Source organism: Haemaphysalis longicornis, unplaced genomic scaffold (genome assembly GCF_048455015.1).
Source record: "Haemaphysalis longicornis isolate Haplotype H1 unplaced genomic scaffold, Haemaphysalis longicornis Haplotype H1 scaffold_9, whole genome shotgun sequence".
Lineage (NCBI taxonomy): Eukaryota > Metazoa > Arthropoda > Arachnida > Ixodida > Ixodidae > Haemaphysalis > Haemaphysalis longicornis.
In genome coordinates, this window is record NW_027526460.1 from 82,313,384 (window position 1) to 82,337,664 (window position 24,281).

The window sequence follows — 24,281 nt, forward strand, 5'->3', positions numbered from 1 at the left end:
TACATCGTTCATAGACCTCTGATGGTCGGGATTCTTAACGTGGCCCTGGGTCCACACTGGGCATGATGAGACGGAGGCAAAGACACATGGAAGATTTTATATAATATTTCATACAGTCAACTGCAGCTCGATCTCGCTTACGGCTCGGCGTCGCTGGGCTTCTTCGGCGTGGTGCGGCACCACGGCGGTGACACCGCGGTGGCTCAGGCTCGAACGAAGGGTTCGGCGCGTTGAGGCTGCTGCTGCGCGCGCTCGAAAGAAGAGGTGGCATACGCAGCGACGAGGCTTCTGCGGCTCGGGCTTGAACGAAGGGCCCGCCACGATGAGGCTGCTTTGACACGGTCTCGTACGATGGCTGGACTTCGGTTGACTAAAGTGTGCAGACGGGTGGTCAAACGTCGCACTCGAGCGATGGCTAGACTCTGGTGTCCGGAGTCCCCGGAGTCTCCCGAAGCCTCACGAAGTTTTCGGCCTAACGCATCTCGCGACTCGTCTCGTCCACTCCCGGATCGCTGTCCCTCGATCTCTCCGGATCTGGCTGCCTGGATTTGACTGCCTGAATCTGATTCCCCCGCCCTCCGGTCGGCCTCTTCTTTTAATACATTTCGTCGTACTTATACTCCTGCTCCCATGCCCTCAATGACCGCTGTACCCTCGTGTCTGGCGGGGGCGTAATGAGCCACTTAGGTTGTCACAAAAGGAGTTCTTCTTATCGGGAAGGGGGGGGGGGAGCGGTAGGAGAGAAGGTTCGAGCGGCGTCTCCAAAACGGTAGCAAGGTGCCCTTTGCACTGCGGGTCATCGGCACTGGCCCAGCGACGTGCTCCCCGTGTGGGGCTGTCGACCGTTTTTGGGAGGGTCCCGTCGCCTATCCTTGAAAATGCAAGGCACACACATACACAGGTCTAAACAATATTAGAACCAGCGATAGTCCCTTTTAGCGCCGGTTCCCTGGATTCCCGACACTGTGCCAGTATGTCAGCATGCAGTTTCTTGAGGCCAATCACCCGCCGAAGTCTTCTCGGCGAACACAACCCGTCACAGAACCACGTTGGCCTACTGGACAAGCGTTCAAAGTGGAACGCGAAACCTATCTAGTCGAACCTTTCGTTGCTGCGGCCATTTCATTTTCTAAATTCTTTATTAGAGTTTGGGTTTGGGCTAGTTGGTAGCGGTAATCCATGACTTCGTGTAGCGCCAAAAAATGACAGAGGACACAGGGAGACGACGGGAACAAGCGCTACCTTCCGACTAAATTTATTGAAAAAGTGCGTGAAACTTTAATACTGGGGCGGAGCATTATCAAAAGAAACAGCTTTTCTGATGGAGGCGAAAAGCGAAAACGCCCGTGTGTACGAGATTTCGGCGCACGATAAAGATCCCACAGGTGGTCAAAATTAATCCGGATCCTCCACTACGGCGCGCCTCGTCGCGTGCGTTGCGTCGGCGCGTTAAACCCCACAATCAATCAATATCAAAAGAAACAAAGATAGGAAAGAAGAGAAAAAAAGTCGTCATGACAAAATTTGAACACAAAATAATTCGTACAAGGCTGTGACGTCGAACAAAAAGGCAGCAGGAGGCATTAACTAAGGTGGCACTCACCCCCACTCAGATAGGCAATCTCCTTATCGGACAAGGCCACGGATCGCGCGGGCGCGCAACGATCCCCAAATGTGCTATTTCGGCTGCCTCGATCATTTCCCTGGTCTTTTGGTTGGCGTGACGAGCGATGACGGCACAACTGTCAATGAGGGGCGTGCAACCGCAATCGCGACAATGAATGCCCAAGTGGTCTTTGCAAACCTATAAACATTGTAGTCATGCTCACGCAGCCGGTGGTTCAGGCACCGACCTGTTTGGCCAACATATACTTTACGGCACTTCAGGGAAATGGCGTACACAACTTTGCGCATGCATAGAACGAACAGCTTTTTGTGATTCTTGCCACACATTTGCTGCCGGGGAGCAGCGCCGTGAATTATGCCGCAAAGGCTCACAATTGTCTTGGGGCGGAGAACGCAATATTCACGTCAGCCTTCGCACCAAACTTCTTCAGCCTATGTAATGGGTCATGAAAGTACGGAATCACATTGAGCCGTTTTTTGGCAGGGCTATCAGTGCCGTTTCGCGCATCAAGCTGTGCATCTCTACCGGCGTGCTTGATAGTCCTGAATAAGGCCTCAGCGAGAGAGGTGACAAGCGGTGGCGGGAACCCCGCCTGTTGAAGGAGCTGCACGTGCTGCAAGAAGCATTCTTTGATCTTCTGGGGACATAACCTTTGCAGCGCATTAGTCAACCACAGCTTTGCCACTCCAGGTTTCACCAAGCTAGAGTGCCCCGACAATAAACTCATTTGAAAGTTAGCGCTTGTCAAGTCACCTTTCTGTGTCCTCTGTCGTTTTTTTGGCGCTACGCGAAGTCATGAATTCTGAATTCCGCCAGGTAGCGCGGGCAACAGAATGCGAGGGTTATTGCACTTGATGTAGTATTTTATTTGGTATCGCAAAAAGCAGTCATCCGTAATTTTTTAATAAAGGGAAACTGCAAATATCACTCATGTATTTAGTTTCTGTCTTATATTTGCGTAAGGTTTGCTTCTTGTTCAACAATGTTGACAAGTATGAACAAGAAAAACGGACTTAGACGTTTAGATTTGGCTGTGAGTATATCAGACAATTGCGCAGCATCTGTGTTGCTTTGGCAAAAAGGCTGAATTCAGTGACAGACAGACATTAAGACCGTTAGACCAAACTTTTCTCCTTCAAGCAGCCCAAAATAGACTATCGTCTTTAAAAACTCAAATGGCACCGAAGCGCATCGTACGCCTCTTCAACACTGCCCACGTTTCAAAGGAAACGTCAATTCGAAACGCGACTAGGCTGTCGCCTCTCCAGACGCGGAGATCGCGTGTTCTGTCAACTGGTTCAGGGACAACCGTCCCCAGAAGCCGTGGCTGAAAACTTGGCGGACATCGCCCCATCGGCAAGCCAACCTATGCGTTGCAATAAGGCATGTCTGGTAAATGCCCGCGACTATCCTCGCAGCTCTGTCACAGACTGAGACAAAGGAACACATAATGACGGATTGGAGATACAGCATGGGAACAGCTGCCATTAAAACGGTGGTGCCTTTTCCAGTGAGATAAGTAGAGGCGCGGCTCACCAGGTGCCTCTGTCTTAGCTGGTCCCGTCACTTCCGCCGCAGCTTGTACGCGTTGTAGAACCAAGTAACCAGCCAGTAAAGGGCTGAGAAACACGAAAGAATCAGATTCACAGCGACGAACTAAAAATACTGGTAGACCAGAAACGAGCGGCAGGCAGCCAGTGTCGCTACAAACCGATGCGACGTCACCAATGAGACCGACCGGTAAACACGCCTGGCACGATATACAGCGGGCGCAGGAGAAACGCCCCGTTGCGGAATTATGAAGGCGGAGCAAAGGATGCGGATTGAGGCAAGCCTCAGTTCGTGACAAACTGGGAGAAGATGGTGAGGCAGTCTGAAAGGTCCAGCAATAAAGGCTCAGTTATTATGAGTTGAAAAGATCTCCTGTGCAATAGGGTTTAGCATGACACCTTCCGGGTAGTCCTTTCTTGAGTAATGAACTGCAGCATATGACAAAAAAATAATAGTGCTCGCAAAATGGCTTCTGGTGTGGAGGAACTGCTCAGACAGCGCGGCCAATTGAATGTACCGCTGACGCTGTTTTTCCAAGCAGGCGAACTACGGACCTTGATGTTAAATAGTGACCTTAGGTCAATTTTTTTTTGTTCGGTGTGCTATGTCTTTTTCAGTGAAAACAGTTTGAATCATTCTTGTAACGTTGTTTACGACAGCTCTCAGCGTAACCTAAATCAGATACCCATAAAATGCGCAAAATTAATCAAATATTAGACCAGGAAAAACGGTTTTGATGAAATGTTTTGTGCGTTCTTTCAAACTATTCTCCTCAAAACAGGGCAAAAACGTCATGTTTAAACAAAACGAAATAAAGTCGTTCATATAATGGCCTGCTTAAGTAAATAAACCCCAATAAGAGTGGCTGCTTAAAAAGACTTAATTGTCAAAAACTATCCCCATTATTCAACGATCGTTTCCCGCTTTTATAGCTGGTGTATAGAGTATTTGTGTTGCAAAGAGTTGCATGCGAAAACATATAAACTTACTGCTTTGGCTCGGTTGAAATAATAAAATACCGCACTTTTCAGTCCGGTTCCAGTAGTGCAGAGTGTAATTTATACCTCGTCCTCCTGTGAAAATAAGTCATTACACAAGATCAACATCACTGTTCTCTTCAATACATGCTGCCAAAACTTGAAAATGCGCACAGACGCCTGAAACACCACATTACGCACCCCTCAGTGTCCAAGGATACACCTTTGTCTGGGGCAATTAGGAGTGCTTCAAGGCACCCTAATTATTACCCGAATCAAGCAGCAGCCTGTTTGCTCGGAACATGCAAGAAAACACTCAGAAAACAGTAAGTCACATCTTGATTGCCACTACTAAAAAGATTCAATGCTACGTTGAATGGTCGAGGAATATCAGAGATTGCCGAAAAAAGCTCCGCGAGATTGGCATGGTCTGTAAACTTTCGGTTTATCACCCGCGAATTTTTAGTTAGAAAGGTAGCCTTTATGATTCGCGTCTTGGCGCAACCCCATTCTTCTAGAATTTTTTGTTTAAAGCGCACACCGAAGAAGAGTTACTCAGTTTTTCCAGGGTTCACCTACCTTGCTGTTTACAAGTGTGGGCTCGTGTGAATAGCTTGTGGCTATACTAATGATTATATGGTAAAATTATGGTCGCAATTTGGTATTTCAACAAAATATTTCTTAATACTAGTAATTACCCAATAAAGTAAAGTACCGATCTAGACAATTTTTTGCCCATCCAAAACCGTAGAAATTTTTTTTCATTAAACACCAGCATCTTTCTTTGAGTCTATTGGGCCGAAATAAAGCTTTCTTTGAATTTGTATCTTTATGATCTGTTTCTGAATGTATTTTGTCGCAACAATACCAAGTTTAAGAGGGCTTTTATAACGTGCAAGGCTCATGTCTGTTATCTCTGTTGTTGCCGAGAGCCGGTATGCAAGGGCGGATGTAACGGCACCGTTTGAACATTATAAAATGCGGCTGTAAATACACACAGGGCTTCTTTGGGTAAAGGCTACAACAGAGTTGCGTCAATCTTTTCTTTCTTCCCCGCTCCCCAAGGAGTTGACGCGGCATGGTGTCAGACGTGGCATGAACCTGCTCTTCTAGACGGCATTGCCGCGCTCACCCTGCCTCGACCTACAGAATGACGGTCCCTGGTAGCCAGCCCACCAGCAGCAGCTCAGCCACCGTCTGCACCGTCAACTTCGCCCGGACGTCCGAGTGGCCAAAATTTATTACGTCCTTCGATGACCACCGCTACGCATCCGGGCTCAATGGCAAAACGGAGGAAGCCCAGTTTACAACACTTTTGTACACCATGGCGACTACGGCCAGAAACGTTTTTCAGACGTTCGCGCTTACCGATGAAAAGTCCCGAAGCTACGCGGAAGTGAAGAAAACGCTTGTTACCCATTTCGTGGCCACCAAGAACATTGCCTATGAAGTCGCTAATTGCCATCGCCAGAAGCAACAACTAGGAAAAGTGTGGACGAGTTTGTGGTAGCCTTGCATCAATTAGCCCGCCGCTGCGAATTTGCAGAATTTTGAGACCGAATGATCACAGCAGATTTGTCGTCAGTCTCCAAGATGCACAACTGTTCGAGGGCTCCAGATGCACGCCACTTTTACGCTAGTGACTGCTCTAGCGAAGGCCACGCCAGAAGAAAGAGGTCAGGGAGAGCGATTGGAATTCTGGGTCGCCAAAAACAAGGGAGTGACCGGCAAATTTGGCATGATCAAACGAATGCCGAGGGAGCCGTTCTACATTCAGGAGGAGGCACCACCGAACAGCAACGGCAGTTTCTTCAGCCGTGGTCGTAGGAGCCACGCGAGAGCCCTGCGCCTGGCACGTTAAGCACGGTGTCACCATTGCGAGTCTATAAAAAATTCGCCGTGTTCGGTCAGAAGAAAACGGAAAGCAGTCCGGTGGGCGTGTATGCACTAGAAGCCGAAGGACGGGTTTTTGTCTGGACATTCAATACTCGAATGCCAGTTACGTGGAAGTGTGTATTAACAATGCACGCGTACGTTCAAGAATTGATTCGGGGCGGAAGTCGCAGTCATGCCGCGCGATATCCACGGTGCACTACTTCACATAGACAAATCACATGCAGTTTTGAGAAGCACTGGAAATCAGCGCTTCGAAATTAAGGGTTCTTTTTCTGCTGATACAGTTTCGAGAGGCAAAGCGACAAAATAAACACTGTACGTTGTGGATTGATTGCACAGTTTTCTAAGGCTCCGAGCCATTGAAGCTCTCGGTGTTTACAAACGTGTTGATGCTGTTGATAATAAACGGTACGTGTGCGTGTATCGAAACCTTTTTGTTTCCTGGATGCGATGTCCAGTGAATAGACTGTTCGCATAAATGAGGGTGCTGTTCCCTTCACCATATATAACCTCCATGAATACCCATAACTTTAAAGAACTATATCCAATTAGAGTTGGACAAAACGGTCGAAAGCGAAGTGTAGACGGCACTACCAAATGGTGCGCGGGAATGGTGCCAGTAGTAAAACCATTAGGCGAGGTGCTAATACTCTTGGACCTAACCTAGCTGAACCAGGCGTCCTACGTGAAAAATGTGTGTTGCCATATGTAGGCGACGCCCTCGGGCAACTCCTTGGGGGTAAGGGGTTTTCGTAATCGCATGCCAATTCAGGGTTCCATGACGTTAAACTGGTAAAATAAAGTGAGAAGCTCGCATCATTTATCACCGAGTTTAGTAGCTACTGCTTCCACTGATGCCATTCCGTATCACCGTGGAACCGGAAACTTTAAAAGCAAATGGCGGTAATCTTGGATGACCTCTCGGGGATGTTGAACCAGCGGTTTACTTGAGATGGTGAACAGGAGCAGCGGAACATCAGCAAGACGAATGGCGGTACGCTGTGCTAGAAAGGCTCGTTAAAGCCGACATTACCCTCAATCGGGCAATGTTTTCTTTCAAGTCACTCGGGTAGTGTTTTTAGTCTACGTGGTTTATTTGTCGGCAATCATGCCTGATCTCAAGAAAGTTTGCGCCATAAAAAAAGATGGCTGCGCCGGCAAGCTTTGCTGTTGTCCGCAGGTTTTTGGTCATAATACACAATCTGGCAAAGTTTGTTAGCTATGTTGCTGATGTAGGAGCAGCGCTCCGTATTCCGCTCTACAGCACGACCGGCCTCGCCCCATCAAAAATATTTCGATGCTCTAAATCACGACTGACCTCTGACAGCGACATGCCATGCTCGCAGATTCCGCGTGCCGAATTTGTTATGGCTTGTTTGGCTTTTTGTAATACTTTCCAATGCCACTGCACCGGCTGGCATTGCAATTGATCTCGATTTCGCCGCTGTATACGCGTTTGCTCGGCCTGCTGTTGTTTCTATTTCGCCTTTTTATCGGTCCGTTGTGCTCAGCTTTTGTGGATTCACACTAGCGGAAGTATACACCTACTCCGAGCTCGATGGTGTGCTTAAAGACGTGTGTTTTATCGCGAAATTGATACTCGGGTAGGCCAGCGTCCATCGAACGCGCACTCAACCGGGTATCATTTGTAAAAAAATGTCCAAAAGCTGTGACCTCTTTGCTAACGCATTCCATGGCGTACCGCGCGCTTGACAGCAGGCATATTTCTGAAAGAATTAAACCCCCAAAATATACAGCGCGTTTTGTTCTATGGCATGGATCACAAAAAAATGAGCCAGAAGAAGCACTTTCCGGTCACTGTTTCGAATAGTCCACAAAGGACGCTGGTTCGATTCCACACCATTGCTTCCGCTTTTCTGATGGAGGCTAAAAGCGAAATCGAAAACATAGGGGTCTGGCATCGGCTAGGCGTCCATGCAAGGCCGCCTTCCCGACACTGCACTCACTGAATACGCCAAGTTAAAGCGGCGACCGATCCCTGTGTGCAAGATGCTTCGTCCGGGCATCGGGTGAGTAGGACATCGATCAAACGTACCTGGGTTGGCAGCCCTTTTACAAACTGTACCCCCGCTGCCAACGTCGCCACCATCTCCAGGCTTTACAAGCATGGTGTTCTTTGCACCCTTTTTGCACGCATGGTGTCCTTGTTTGATGTTCTGTCAATCAGTGCGACAGTATTGCGGCACCACTTTTACGGCGAAAGTCTAAAGTGTCTCAGTCTGCTGGAAATTGTTGTGTGGTAATGAAAATGTCAAAGGTGTAAAGGGAAAAACGCATCCGTGATCAGAACAGCTTTAAATCCGGCAGGTTAGCAGTAGCAGCCCCGTGCGCTGCACCCCTCGAGAGCGGGCTGTAGAGGCGCCTATGCAATCATTCTAGCGGGCCGGTTCTAAGGCAGCCGCGGAACGTTCTAGCATGTTCCACACTGTCGCCGCGGCTTTTGAGGCTCGTTCAGGACTGAGATTTACCCCTTACATATTTTCGAAATACGAAAATAATGTGGAGCAGTCACTCTGTTCACAAACGCAGTGATTTTTACGAGAGTGTAAACGATTCTCATGCGATCTTAGTGTGGTACGTTGAGTCTGTATGAGCGACAGGAGTGGGTTAAGAGATTAGCACCGCGAAGCCGGAATATGCATTTAGCTTCTTGTTATTCCACTGGCCTCAAACTTACTAATGGCGTAATCGTAAGCCAGGCTTCTCAGATGCTCATGTACGGCTATACCATATGATGTAAATTGTTTTTTTGCGCATACATAATCTAGCGTAGCTTTCATACTTCACAGGGCGACAGTTACGCTTGGCGCTAATATACCTCGGATATTGATCACTACCATGGACAAGCAATATGGCATAAAGTTCGAGAATATTTTACGAAATAAGTATGGTGTATAATACCAAATTACACCATGGGATCAGAACAAGACAAATAGTTAATGCATGGTCCTCTTGCCCTTAGTTGAACGCTCATCAACTGGTACTTATATCCTCCGCGAGCGGCACAATGAAGGACTCATAGAGTAAGCCACGTCCTCGACTAAACGCTTCTGCAAAACATCCCCATGTGACACAGAAAGCCTGCAGAAACTAGCACAAATTAAGGTGAGAGGGTCTTTTCAAGTACACATTATTCTGGCGAAACCTTTTATGCTTTGTGAGCTGGCTGCCCTGTGTTTCAAACATTTATTTCTCCGAGTGATCAGCTGTGCATTCAAGTAGAAAAACAAAAGGAAGGTGTTTACTAAAACGTTCATTACTTGATTTTGTTCTGCATTCGGACACAACGACAGCTAAGCATTCCACTCTCCTCTTTCTACGCGGCTTAATTTTAGACGAATGTTTTAAGCATGTCTGAAGCTGTACTGCGTTTTCTTTTCATTCCCGTATGAGCTGTTCTGTTTTATGCCCGACTTGGAGACCAGTTTTTATTCCGTGGCTTTATTAACTTTGCTTGGTTCTTGCCATAAGTGTGCACAGTGGGATAATCTTCCCATAAAACCGATTTCTGTACGACGTATATGTTCGAATCAAAGCCACATTCGTTCTATGCACTGCAAGACGCAACCCATCTCTTACTTCGCTATTATCTCACGTAAATGAGGCAGCAACAGAATTTGCTTTCCTTGCGTGTTTGGAGGTGACAGTGATGATATGCTGCCGTCGCTGACGCCCGTAAGAGCGGTCAGCAAGCGAGCATAACCGCGTCACCGGATAGCATTTGGTCACGTTCGAGGACCGAAGAATACTTTTGTCATAAATGTTTCGTGACGTTGCTCCTTCGTAGCGGTTTGACGGGCCTCGTCAGGCTGATACTGGAGTTTATAGCTGAGCAATCAAGCCAGAAGATACTGGTGAAACAAACTGAATTGAGATTAATTGAGATGGACAGACTATGGGCCAAGTAATAAAATCATACACATTGCATAATACGCAAAGACCTTTGTACACTTTGGATACTTGATTGGGCACGATTATGCAGTGCCTGCGAAGTTCCACCTACACAGGTTCCAAGCAAAACGTAATTTATAATAAAAATTTCACCATCTTCCCGGGGGGGGGGGGGGACATTGAGGAAGATGCGAAGCAGCAGTGGGGGTTGGTTGGTGTGTAAGTAGAGTTGAAGTAGTTGGAGTAGAGTTGGTGTGTGATGTTAGAGTAAGGAGACGCGTGGGTAGTGTACGGATGAGAATGAAAAAGAGCGCATGCGCAGTGGAGTAGCGTGCAGTGCGAGTGCAAACCTGGTTTATACGGCTGTAAGGAGAAGAATGGAGGAGAGACGCGCATGCACAGTGAAGTAGTAGTAGTAGTAGTAACTTTATTTGAGCTCAGGTGTGAACGGCGCAACAACAAGGGAGGGAACAGGCTCGACCATAAGCATTCTACGGGAAGATGGTGTAATTTTATTGGAGGGTGTGTTAGAGTGGAGAGTCATTAAAAAGAGAGAGAGAGACGTTGTACCGGGCATGAGTTTGTCGTTATTTAGGCATTATCATCATCATGTTCAACGTAGGTGACGTCGAGCTGTAGTAGGCGTTCCGCTTTGATTATGACGCCTTACGGTCTGTGGAATGTAAAGTCAAGGGCTGTTGTAGTGGATGAACCCAAAAGTTGCTAAAATGAGGTCGATGCACGTTCCCCCGATGGTTGTGGGCTGCTTGTAATCACGGCCCACCGAGAATCGTCGACGCACGCCGCCGCCGACGACGATGAAACGTCGAAGGCGCGTGCAGCGTGCTCGTCTGGTCCCGGCCCAAGAAGACACCGGCAACACTGTCGCTCCAGCAGCCCTTAAAGGGGAAGCGTGCTCGTCTCGTGTCGGCCCAGGAAGACACCGGAAACACTGTCGCTCCAGGAGCCATTAAAGGGTAAGACACCACCGGGCGTTCAGCAAGCCGAGAATATCCAGTGGGGGTGTGGAAGGCGCAACAACAACAACAAGAGAGGGACATTGCCCCGACCATGCGAAGCTTCGCATCTAAAAAATAGCAGAACTGTTTGTTTTTTAACTCGGCATTCCCGATTCAACTAAGGTTCAACTAAGGAGGACAGTAGGTTAAAATTGAAAACGCTTGCCATACGTGCACTGCGCTCGATCGCAGACGAATCTTATCTCGCGCTTGGCCTCTTGAATCATTTCCTTCATACGAAGGGAAGCCACGACGCCTTCTTGTTACGCATAATAGAAAACTTGCGTTAACGCACCGCGTCTGTAGTTGACCAAGCGGGACGTGAGCACCAGTATTTATTTATTTATTTATCTGGTCAATACTGCCAGCAGCCTTTTAGCCGCCAAGGCAGGAGTGTACAAAACAGTGAAATGGATTTTGCAAACTGCGAGCACAGAAGAGGAACAAGAGATAACATAGACATATAACACAAATATGCTGAATATTCAAAGAACGATGAAAACAAAGATACAAAAACAAATATTACTGAATTTGGTAATGTGAGAGGATCAAGTTCGTAACAGTACGATTTGGCATGTAAATGACAAAGTGCACACTGCAAAAAAGTGTACGTCAGGGGTAGCACTAGTTGTAGCTTATGCGGAACAGAAAAAGGCTATAAAGTCATATATAGGCCATAACTGCTTTTAATGGCGTCAACACAAAAAATGCATGAGCAGGGGAAATACAGGCTAGGAAAAAAAACAGCATAGACAACAGCCAACACGTCGGAATATATATTATTGAATGGTTCAGCGACAATCAGATGTACGAAATCAGAGTGAAGCAGTTGTCGGGTTTCAAATAAGACATGCAGGTTGAGTTCTGTGTTCAAGGATTAGAACCGAGCGTAGCCAAAAAAGAATCCAAGGATGACGCATTTAACACTTCGTACGAAAGAACGTTCCAGTCCCTAATCGTCCTTGGAAAAAAAGAGAAACAGTGGGCGTTTGTTTTACTACGAAGAACCAGAATTGTCTTATCATACTTCCCTCGTGTCTCGCGCGCTGTGTTATATTGTACATAGTCATGATAGTTTAGTCTAGTGTGCCCATTGACAATGTTGAACCGGGTTTTGAGGCGGTGAACTTTGCGGCGTGATTCAAGTGTTGGGAGTTCGGGCCTGTTGCGTAATTCCGTGATAGAAACGTGCCTCCCATACGCGGGATAGATAAACCTTAGCGCTTTGTTCCGAACGCCCTCAATACAAGCGGTGTATTTTTTTGTGTGCGGGTCCCAGATGGCGTCCGCATATTCCAATAATGGGCGTACTAGGTGTGTGTAGGCAACAAGTTTTGTCTTGCTAGTGCAGTGCTTTAGTCGCTGTTTTACAAACCATAAGCGTCGTGATGCCACCGACACCATGTTGGTGATATGGGCATTCAAAGATAGATTAGATGATATAAGAAGGCCTAGGTATTTGCACTGAGTAACCTGTTTGATTGGGTTTTCATTTATTTTGTAGACATGCTGTAGCGAGTTGTTTTTACGACTTATGGTCATTTGAATGCATTTTGAACTATTTAGGGTCATTTCCCAACGTCTACACCAGTTTTCAACCGCGAGAAGATACGTATCTTTCAGTTGGTGATCCTCAGGTGATCGGACATCATGGTAAACTACGCAGTCGTCCGCAAAAAAGCGGCATCGCACAGGAAACTCAAACGACAAATCATTTAAAAAAATGAGAAATAGAAGCGGCCCAAGGACAGAACCCTGCGCACGCCCGAGAGGACTGCCGTCAATGGGGAATTGAAGTTGCCTATATTAACAAATTGGTGTCGTTCAGAAAGATAGGTATCCAGCCACTGAGTTATTTTTGTGTTGAGTAATATTTGGCGAAGTTTAGTTTTTAAATGAACGTGAGAAACCTGGTCGAAGGCCTTGTGGAAATCAAGAAAAATAACGTCAATCTGTCCACCGTTATCGAGTGAAGTGGAGATTTCATTAATTATGTGGATAAGCGGAGTCGTCGTTGATAGTCCACGCCGGAACCCATGCTGACTCTCAAGAAAAAAGTTGTTAGTCTCTAAGAATGAGCTGATGTGGCTGAAAATAAAGTGTTCCAGTACTTTGCTACATGTGCATAGCAAAGAAATAGGTCGATAATTCGAGGGCGGCAGTTTGTCACCAGATTTGTGAATGGGTTTAACCTTCGCCGTCTTCCAGTCCTTCGGTATTTCGGTTCTGCCTAAACTTTCACTAAATATTGTAAAAAGAAATTTGCTGCACCATTCCGCGTACCAAAAAAGAAAGGCATTCGGGATTTCATCGGGTCCCGCAGACTTCTTATTGTCTAAACTTATAGTGGTGAAACAACGCGCAAAAAACCAGGACCGAAAGAAGAGGACAACAACAGCGCTCGTGTTGTTGTCCTCTTCTTTCTGTCCTGGTTTTTTGCGCGCTGTTTCACCACTATGAATCTGTACCAACTGGCCCAGTTCGCGCCACTTTTGTCTAAACTTAGTAGGGCTGAAAAAATTCCTTCTTCACCTATTGTTATAATCAGGTAGATCAAAGCCTTTTGTTTGCAATGATTCAGTTGTGCTGTTGCTGTGAAGAAAAACCGACGAAAAAAATCGTTAAAAGCTGTTGCTATCCTGGTGAGATCAGTAACTTCTGTGCCGTCTATTTTTATTCTAGTGACAGGATTCTTTTTGAGTGTGATGTGCATCCAGAGCTTTTTGGGGTCCTTGGTAAGAAAATCATGCATTATGAAATTAAAGAAATTGAACCTAATGTAACTCTGATAGATGTGCAACACGTGGGCGATTTTTATTAATACACCATTTTTATTATCTAGTCGGATTCTCTATACAATTATATATTCGTTGTCACCAAAGACCAAAGACTGTTAGGGCAGTCGCCGAAGAGGCACCTTGTGTGTTCAAGGTGACGGTAGTGGTGACACCGCGGACACCGAACACATGTGGTTTGGAACCACCCACGCCCTAGCTATGCGTGGCTTAGCCGTATCCAAGGAAAAAGGAATTCTGGTTGCTGTGTTGACGCTGAGGTTGCTTTTGGACGGCCCCTCAGCTTAAACAACACCCAACTTCGGCTCCTGCTTCTTGCAGACGACACCCCAGGACTGACCCGCCCTGGGAAAATCAGCTGGTCGCCTTTTCCTCTCTCTTTTTTTTTATTCTATCACCTTTCCATTCCACTCCTTTCCCCTATTCTTTTCCTGAGCTTCTTCCTTTCCCCCTGAGGCGGCAAGGGATAACCCCGTGGTTATAATCAGCCTTGATTAGACGTCATCTGGTTATAGTAGCGCTGTATGGTTAGCGTGAAAAATCACGTTTCCTTGTTGGGCTCCGTGGTGGGCGACCAGCACCACTGCCGAACTTTTCACTCCTCATGGATAAGAAAAAAAATATTGACCCTGATCGCCCTCCTGAAGGAGGGCGCAACGAAGTTAATGCCTCGCAAAGCTCGAACAGCAATCGTTCACCCACTGAGACGACATTCCCAAAATATCTGGTGATGCAATCTTACGACCCTCGAAGTCCTTGAGGAACGTGTCGCCGTTTGACGTAGCCAGAGAGCTGAGAAACCTACTTGGACCGAGATACAGTGTTAAAAAGCTGCCAACCAGAGATCTTCTTGTGGAGGTCAAAGCAAAATTTTAGTCACATGTCCTAAAGTCAGTGAAAGAACTAGCAACACACAAGGTTCATGTAACTGCCCACCGCACATAAATACAATGGTGGGGGTTGTGTCGGATGAAGTCTTGATTGATGTGTCTGAAGATAAAATTCAAGAGGGGCTTAAAGAAGAAGAGACAAATGGTATTGAGTGCGAAGAATAAAGGTCCGCAGGAAAGGTGAAGAAATTGCCACGAAACACCTGGTTCTAACATTCAATTCCACCACCTTACCCGACAATGTCCACCTAGGCTACCTGGATCTACGTGTGAGACCATACGTACCAAACCCCAGGCCCTGCTTCCGCTGCCAGAGGTATCGGCAAAAACACCAGTGATGCCTTGGATAATCGACCTGTGCACTGTGCGCTAGCACCGAATATGGAAATGACGCCTGTGATGTAGATGTAAAATGTGTGAATTGCTGCGTTAAACACCCCGCGTACTCCAGGGAGTGCTGACGATTCAGACAAGAGAAAGAGCGGCCAGCGATCAAGGTGAAAGAGAATGTGTCCTTCCAGGAGGCCAAACGATGCCTGGCCTTCACTAAGAAAGGGTCCTTTGATGAGGTAGCCCGTCAGTGGGCGGGGCTGCCTCAATTTCCGGCACTGGCGCAGTCCACTCAGGGGGACTGCGCAGAGCCACATCCCCCTAAACAAGTCAAGCCGGCAGCCAATCTCCTTCCACTAAAGAACGTGTTGTCGTTTCCAAGCCACCGAAAGACTGCGGAGGCTCCGCCCTTGCCACACCCTCGACCTCCTCTCCTGAGGTAAGGGTTGATGCACCTCAGAGGAAGGCGCCGTCAGGAAGTGGCACTGCTGCAGGTGCTGCTCGTGGGCGGCAACGAGCTGGGGACCTGCCCGACCCTCAACAGAAGCCAAATGGCCGGGGAAAACAGCCTGGTCCCCCTAATGGCATTCACAGAACTGAAGGCAGTGTAAGAGAGGTAGGCGAAGAGATGGAGGTGTGCCCTAGTGCCTCAGGGAGCATGTCTCCGTCCACTTGTACTTGACCCCAAAAACAAAAACTCTAGAAGACTCCCATGTGGTGCAAATAGTCTAATGGAACTTCCGTGGGTTACTGCACAATATAGATGATATTCATGCAATTATACACAAATATAAACCCAAAATATTAGCCTCGCAGGAGACAAAACTAACGAAAAGACTTGGCAACATCTTTCGCAACTTTCACCTCCTTCGAAACGACAGAGAAGACTGCAGCCGTGCCTGAGGCGGTTTGGCTTTGGCTGTGGCACAACACAAGGCAAAATTCTCAAGTCTATACAACCTAACACAACGCTGGAAGCTGTTGCAGAACAAATCTATATTAACAAGCTTGTCACTGTTGTTTCACTGTGCTTGCCACCATCAGACCATGTGTCCTTACAGGAACTGAATGACCTCGTTCAACAACTTCCGGCTCTAATAATTATTATGGGAGACTTCAATCCTCATCACTACTTGTGGGGAGGTGAAAGAATAGACATCCGGGGAAACACATTGAACAGTGGGTTACTACGAACAGCTTCTTGTTTTCAATATTAAAGATAAAACGCATTTTTCTTCAGGTAGTGGAAGCTTTTCTGCTCTAGACCTTTGTGTTGGGTCGCAGGACCTCCAGATGGATTGTGAGTGGAGTGCTGTAAATGATGCGTATGTAAGTGATCACTTTCCTGTCTTACTGCGCGAAGTGCAAACTCTTCCTTCCCTCAAGAGCTGTGCACCCGGATAGAAGCTTGAGAGGGCACACTGGGAAAGATTTAAGGAGTTAGTTTGCTTTGATCGTTTTAACTGCAGCATGTTCATTGATGAGGCAAATACCTACATCTGCGAGGAACTTCTTACAGCTGCAAAAGTTGCGATCCTCCAGACATCTGGACAGATTACCAAGCAACCAAAGCCGTGGTGGAACGATGCGTGTCGCGAGTGCCGGAAAAATCAGAACAAGGCTTGGGGATTATTTATACGATACCCCACCTTAGAGAACTGTCTGAGCTTTAAAGAAGCCCGTGCTGCCTCCCGGAAAATCAGAAAACTAGCCAAAAGGAATTCATAGCAAAGCTTTGTAAGTACGATAAATATTCCACTCCCACAAAAATGTCTGGGACCATTTGCGCAAATTTAAAGGCAACTACAGACAGTTCAGCATACCCCTTTTCTCTACAGACGGTGCGTGCAACTTAATGTACTCGAAACACAAGCAGATGCTTTAGGTGCCCAATTTGCAGAAGTCTGTAGTGATAAAAATTATAGAAAACAATTCCTGGGACATAAAAATAATGCTGAAAAGTTCAATAATAAAAACAATAGGAATAACACACAGGAATATAATAAAATTAAGTTAAGTTGAGGTTTAATGGCGCAGCAACCTTTCGGTTACAATGCGCCAAACACAAGGTAAGAAGATATCAATGTAAGGTAACAGATTAGTTCAAGGTATCATAAATATAGAAATGGCTATTTTTTTTAAACTGTTTTGTGAGATGAATTAGCTAAAACTGGTGTAGGTGGCAGCGATGGCAGCGATGGCGTAGAGGTGGAACACCCGCCTCGCGTGCAGAAGGACCGTGGTTCGAATCCCGGTGCCAGACAATTCCCACCGGATTAAAAAAATAATAAAAAAATCCGCGTATTGATGGAATTGCACAAAGGGGCTTGGGGTGCGGCCTGACCCCGGCGACCATTGCCGGTAATGCACTCCCTCACCAGAGCAGGATTGGCCACCCTGGTGTAGTAACGGCCACAACCTCCCATGAATACGATAATTAACCCTCGGCCCTCAGTCCCCAGCGGCTGCGAAGCAACTGACCACGGCGGCGGTCAGACCTGTGACGCAGCAGAGGGTGCTAAGAATCCCTGGATCCGGACAGGCCGCCAATACAATCTGAACCTGGCAACGTTTAACGCGCGAACCTTATCTAGCGAAGCAAGAGGTGTTGTTCGAGGAATTAGAGGGCTTTAAATGGGATGTAATAGGGCTTAGCGAGGTAAGGAGGGCAGGTGAAGGCTTTATGGTGCTGAAAAATGAACACGTCCTATGTTACCGTGGTCTAGAGGACAGAAGAGAACTGGGAGTGGGACTTCTAGTCAATAAAAGCATAGCTGGCAACATAGAAGAACACTATAGCATTAACGAAAGGGCAGCAGGTCTTGTAATTAGGCTCAATAAGAGGTACAAGCTCAATGAGGTGCAGGGCTACGCGCCCACATCCAGCCACGACGACCAAGTAGTGGAACGCTTCTATGAAGATGTGGAATCGGCAATGGCTAAAGTAAAAACACAGTATACCGTAGTTATGGGGGACTTCAATGCTAAAGTAGGCAAGAATCAGGCTGGAGACAAGGCAGTTGGGAACTATGGTCTGGGCTGTAGAAATAGCAGGGGGGACCTACTAGTTGAGTTTGCAGAACGGAATAACCTACGCATAATGAATACCTTCTTCTGTAAACGGGAGAGGAGGAAGTGGACCTGGAGGAGCCCGAATGGGGAGCACAAAAATGAAATAGACTTCATATTATGCGATAACCCTGGCGTCGTGCAGGATGTGGAAGTGCTCGGAAGGGTAAGGTGTAGTGACCACCGTATGGTAAGATCTTGAATTAGGCTAGATTTGAGGAGGGACCGCAACAAGCTAGTACGAAAGAAGCCGATAAATGGGCTAACAGTAAGACGTAAAGTAGAAGAATTCAGGATCGCGCTGCAGAACCGATATTCCGCCCTTAACGAGGAAGCCGAGCTTACGACACAGGAAGCCAGCGACAACCTTACACGCGTTATCACGGACTGTGCAGTAGAAGTCGGGGGCACTATGGCTAGACAGGATACTGGTAAACCTTCACAGGAAACGAAAGATCTAATCAGGAAACAGCAAACCATGAGAATCTCTACCGCAGCTGACAGAATAGAAGTAGCCGAGCACTCGAAGTTAATCAATAAGCGTAAGACAGCTGACATACGGAAGTATAATATGGAGAGGATCGAATACGCTGTAAAGAACGGAGCATACGAAAATCAATGAAGTTGTACTGGCAGTGTGAATGGGAGGAATAAACCAGAAGTAAAATACATCTAGTCAAACCTTACGTATCTGAATGGAAAAGTTGTAGACAGCGAGATCATTTCTTCGAGGTTATTTTGTGCCGGCTGCTTATAGGTCCCACTGTGCTGACGCATGAATTCCTGTTGAAAAAGGAACAGGCACCCATTTGCGAGCACTGTGGAGAACCTGTTACTGTACTACATATCCTAATAAGTTGTCCATACGTAGAAGCGGCCGGCATTAGACATTTTAGAGCTTTAAAAGCCTGTTGTATACCGTTACACCCAATGTTTTTACTTGATAAATACATATGATAAATACTTATACGATCACAGTTCTGATAACAATAATTGCATTGAACTTTTGTCCTACTACAAGACAAGGTTTAGGGTGCCCTGGCTCGACGGACCAATTTAGAGAAGTATTATCTGGAAAGAAAGTTTTCCGTAGCAGTCATTGACGAAGCTCACCTACGGAAGCCTGGTAAAAATCCGAAATGCTTATTATAAATGCTAGCCGGAGCAATAAAGCGTTAAATACTGCGATACTTTCGCATTTTCGTGCAGCGCTGTACTAAAGTATCTCCAACCTTGGCTGCCGCTACATGTTTTCTGCTAGTTGGGCTAATCCGCTAGTGATTTTGCCTTGCGATATATAAGCTAGCATGCTTCATGAGTAACTTAGCTTGTATCATTTATGCCGGAGTTTGCCTAGAATTCCCAACTGCTCAGATAAGTCTTATGCAGCAGTTTAAACTGCTCCTTTTTGAAAGCTTTAAAGAGAGTGCCTAAATTTTGCCGAACCGGCATGTGGCGCATCTCACCTGGTGTCTTGCTGACCTCCATGATGGGCTGCCAAACACGGTACGCGAGTTTGGCATATAAGTGATTCCATTCCCTTTTGAAAGATATAAAGATGGTTAGTGCATTGCAGGCGACAGCTTCAAGCAAGAATGAAAACTTCCTTTTACATAAACCACAGAAGCAGTTTTTTAAAGCACAATGTTTGCGGAAAGACAAATGCAAATTCTTGATTTTAAAATTACAATTTCTCAATTATTGTTTGAAGCCTGGAAGTTTACAAGGTGCCCGTCCAATAAAAATTCTTGCGTTTATACTCGGCTACCCAAAGAAATCAGTCGATGTCTATTTAAATCTTTTTTCTCATCATAAAGAAAACCCGAATACTTATTGCAATAAGTTGCGCAGCCATGTTTTTTTCCAACATAAGCTTTCCCCTGATCGTGTAAACATTAGCTATTTACGGCATCGCAATATACTTTGTTTACCATAGGAACCTTCTTGCACTGAATTTGCCGATTGCTGTTTCCGGCGTTACTTTCTCAATTAAGACTTTCATGTTTCTAGGCACAATAACTCACAGGCAAGTAACACTGCTTATGAAGCAGATTGTGTACGTTTGATATCTTTTTCAAGTTTTCCTATCCTCGAAGTAGGTCTGTTGTTGCGATTCTTTTGTCTGTTGCTACTGCCATGCATGCATGCATGCATACATACATACATACATGCATTCATACATACACACATACATACATACATACATACATACATACATACATACATACATACATACATACATACATACATACATACATACATACATCCAGCGAACCTGAATGGAAATGAGAGGCTCGTTTAAAAATGCAGAAATAAGGGTTGGCAGAAAAGAATGCCTCGAAAAGCAAACGGGAGCATGCGGTAATTCATTGAAACAGATGAATGTTTAAAGACAGAAAGTGGAGGAAAAATGCCCACCGGGTTGGATCCGAACCCATGACCTCCAGAATACGCGCCTGGTCCGATGACCGCTACGCTACCGGTGGGGCTGTTTCCCCTCTACTTTCTCGAATATTTATGTTAAGGTCTTTTGTCTCCTGTGCTTGGGCGTGGTAGCCAGCGCCACTTGGACTACACGGGGTGAAGGGTACCTTCTTTTTAACCACCGGGCGGTGACTCGAGTGTCTACGACTGTCAAGAGGGTCAACCAGAGTTGAACCCTCCTAAGCTACCTATGGCACCAAGACTTCCAGAACAGAGGCCCTCGCTATGCATTTAGCAAATCAGCATAGGAAATGAGGGGCTGGTTGAATTATTACAGAAATAAGGCTTGGAAGACAAGGAGGCCTCAAAAAGCCAAAGGGAGACGGCGGTAGGTCTTTGAAAAACATGAAGAAATTTAAACGACAAAAGAAAGCGGAGAAAAAATGCCCTCAGGGTGGGATGCGAACCCACGACCTACAGAATACACACACACACACACACAGATATATATATATATATATATATATATATCTAAGAGAAGAAAAACTTCGAACAAGGTAAAAGCACGATTGTGGCCTACGTTTCAGCAAAGAGAACTTGCTTTCCTCAGGGCAATCTCTCGCCTGGCAGGCACGGTTTATATAGGGGTAGGACCCCAGGTGAAAGGAGAGGGAAAGATGGAAGGGAAATTGAGCAAGCTGATTGGTTTGGGAGTGTGTCGGGGGAGAGATTGAGGGGCCAAGAAGGTTGTCTAGTTTAAGCCGTGAAGTAGGTCACACGGAAGTCAGCTGGTGGTTGATATTCGTGGAATTTTTGGAGAGAAAGGATGAGAGGGTGTTTATTGACCCGCCGCGGGGTATAGGAAAAGGATCTCGGAACCGCCGGAAGCAGACCAGGCGGTGAGGGTGGGGTCCTTATCAGAAATTATCTGCAAGCCTCAGGTCAAAAGAAAAGATAGAGACGGGGGGAAAAACTAACTAGGTCAAGGGAAAAAGAAAACAAAGGGAGAACAAAATCAGGGAGGGAAACCACATAAACTCACACACAAAAGAAAAAGCAATGACCCGGCAACTGAAATGGCACGTGTCACCCACGGCAACATTCCTGGAACAGGCCTGTCCTGAAACTCAAAAACGAAAAGATAAAGTTAGAGTGACGTACGGGGCACAAGACCACGCGAAGTAAAAAAAAGGGAGAGAGAAATAAAATTGAATTCCAAAAGCAAAGGTTGGAGGGATGAGGGCGAGTATTAAGCTAGACGCTAAGGAATAAAAAAAAGGAAATTAGGTGACCAGGTACAGAGCAGAGTGAACGGTCATAGTCTTTGGATGAGGTATATGCACGAAAATACCTAATGCTGTATTTCCGGTGAATATCGCAAGGATTCCAAGTTGCCATTAGACGCATTAATTCCAGCAGGTTCCATGGAGTTGAATTTGTGAATTAAGTAGGATTCTGTATGAAGAAAACTTGGTCGCTGCTCCGAGCCCTTATTAACCCAACCACCACCAAAACTTCAACCCTACAGAAAATACACCGACTCATCCAAGAGTACGACGACCCCCAAAAACTTCTTAAAACCGTGAAAGAGACCTATATCCCGCCCCATGTACAACCAAACTATAGGGAATACAGTGGCCCAAATAATCCCTGTATGGATACAGAGTTCAATCTTGCCGAGCTCAATGCAGCTATAAGCAAATGTGCGGGAAACAAAGCACCAGGACCAGACATGATGACGACACCCTGTTTACGTAATTTAGGGGATATGGACCGCCAGACACTTCTGGTAGAAATCAACCAAGTGTGGACGGGGAAAAAACCGCTGAATCCAGCCTGGAAAGAAGGACGAATGATCTTCATACCTAAACCAGGCAAAAGCATCGCTGCAAGCAATCTACGCCCTATAACGCTCACCTCAAACGTAGGTAAACTTATGGAACGTATGGTGCTACAGCGCTTGCACGATCACCTTGAAGAACTTGATGTCATTCCGTACAACATGCTGGGATTTAGACAACATCTGTCGACACAAGATGCCCTCCTAGCACTCCACGAAGAAGTTATGGCTGAACCAAGCTTGGCGCAACTCAAGGCCACACTCGCAGTTGACCTCAAGAAGGCATTTGATTGCGTGGACCACGATACCATATTAGAGGAGTTGGCCGCCAGCAACTGTGGACCAAGCCTGTACAACTACGTCAGGGATTTCTTACGAGGACGCTCTCTCGTGATTTCCATAGGTGAACATGAGACATCACCGTTCCCCCATCCGCAACGAGGCATACCACAGGGTGCAGTACTATCTCCCACCCTGTTCAACCTTGCAGCCCTTAAAATTCACAGGGCGCTAAACCAGGTGGAAGACGTACATCACCTCATGTACGCAGATGACATCTCCATATGGATCAAGACAGGCTCCCCTGGACATATTCAAACACAACTACAAGAGGCCCTCAATAAAGTCCAAGAAGCAGCCGAAACAATTGGCCTGACATGCTCCACGGAAAAAACGGAACTACTGACGGTTACCAACAGAAGATGGAAGCCACCCCCCCTTCAGCTTACGCTACAGGGCACAGCCATCCCTAACCCGCCAACTATCAAGATTCTTGGCCAACACTTCCAGAAGGATGGCGGGGGCCACACCACAGTAAACAGGATTCTAAAGCAAGGAGAACAATTACTCCAACTTATGAAACGTGTCTCCAATAGGCAGAGAGGACTTAAAGAAGAAGACCTACTCCGGCTTAAGGAAGCACTCATCACATCTCGCATAAGATACTCCATTCCTTATACAAACGTCAACAAAACCCAAATGCAGAAATTGGACACTCTACTACGAAAAGCCTCAAAGATATCTTTAGGACTACCGATAACCGCCTGTAATAAGGTAATCGAGGACATGGGCACCACAGCCACCATTGAGGAAATTGTCTCAGTCCACAAACACAACCAACTTAGGAGACTGAGGCAAAGCAAGGCCGGAATTCAACTCCTGCAATCGATCGGCTATGATTCCCAAGCAACGGTGCACGACTACTGCAAGATAGAACCTATAGACAGACAGCAGTTAAAGATAGCACCCTTTCCCAGTAATATGGACGGCACTAGACACGCAGAGCGAAGAGCCATCAGGGCCAAATATTTCAATAAGAAACCGGAAAGAGAACCCCAGCAAATGCATGTATACACGGACGCGGCGGGAAAAGGCACTTCGTGGGCTGTCGCGTACTGGACGGTGCTCTACAGATCCTATACAGAAGGGAACAAACAGTTCAACTCAGCAGAAGAAGCGGAAATATACGCCATTGGTAAAGCTGTTATCCACCTCTCCCAACCAGCCCGTCCCCTAAATATCTATACCGACAACAAGAGGGCATGTCGACTCTTAGACTCCGGTCATATATCCCGCTCGGCGGCACACCTGTTCAAGCATATTCAAGGAACTGTGAAGCTGTACTGGATTCCTGGCCACGCCGGGGTACTGGGAAACGAAAAGGCTAATCAGCTTGCCCGAGACGCATACATCCGGGCTCCCAGCAACGGCTGCCAAAGTCCGACCTCTCAGGAGCCAACTCACCCGCAACTTCACCTTAAAGAATACAAAACAGCGAAACGACTACTCCCAGCTCCCCACCCTAACCTAACAAGACAGCAGCAAACCCTATTCCGACAAGCACAAGCCGGAACACTCGAAACACCTGCGAGGCTACATCTCATCAGATATGGCAAAACAACACCCTTACCATCATGTTCACAGTGCAAAATTACAAATACCCAAGACCACA

General features: G+C 46.6%; 1 protein-coding gene across 2 annotated transcripts in view; it reads right to left on the reverse strand.

The window, feature by feature from the left end:
- LOC144152475 (uncharacterized) overlaps positions 1–24,281 on the reverse strand; it is a 68,230-nt gene that overhangs the window by 5,651 nt on the left and 38,298 nt on the right. For both annotated transcript variants that reach the window (XM_077683748.1, XM_077683747.1), the window contains exons 3-4: positions 19,533–19,606; positions 4,168–4,251 (exon numbers count right to left, since the gene is read on the reverse strand). In XM_077683748.1, the coding sequence (XP_077539874.1) occupies positions 4,168–4,251; positions 19,533–19,606 (158 nt within the window). The remainder of the gene's footprint in view (positions 1–4,167; positions 4,252–19,532; positions 19,607–24,281) is intronic.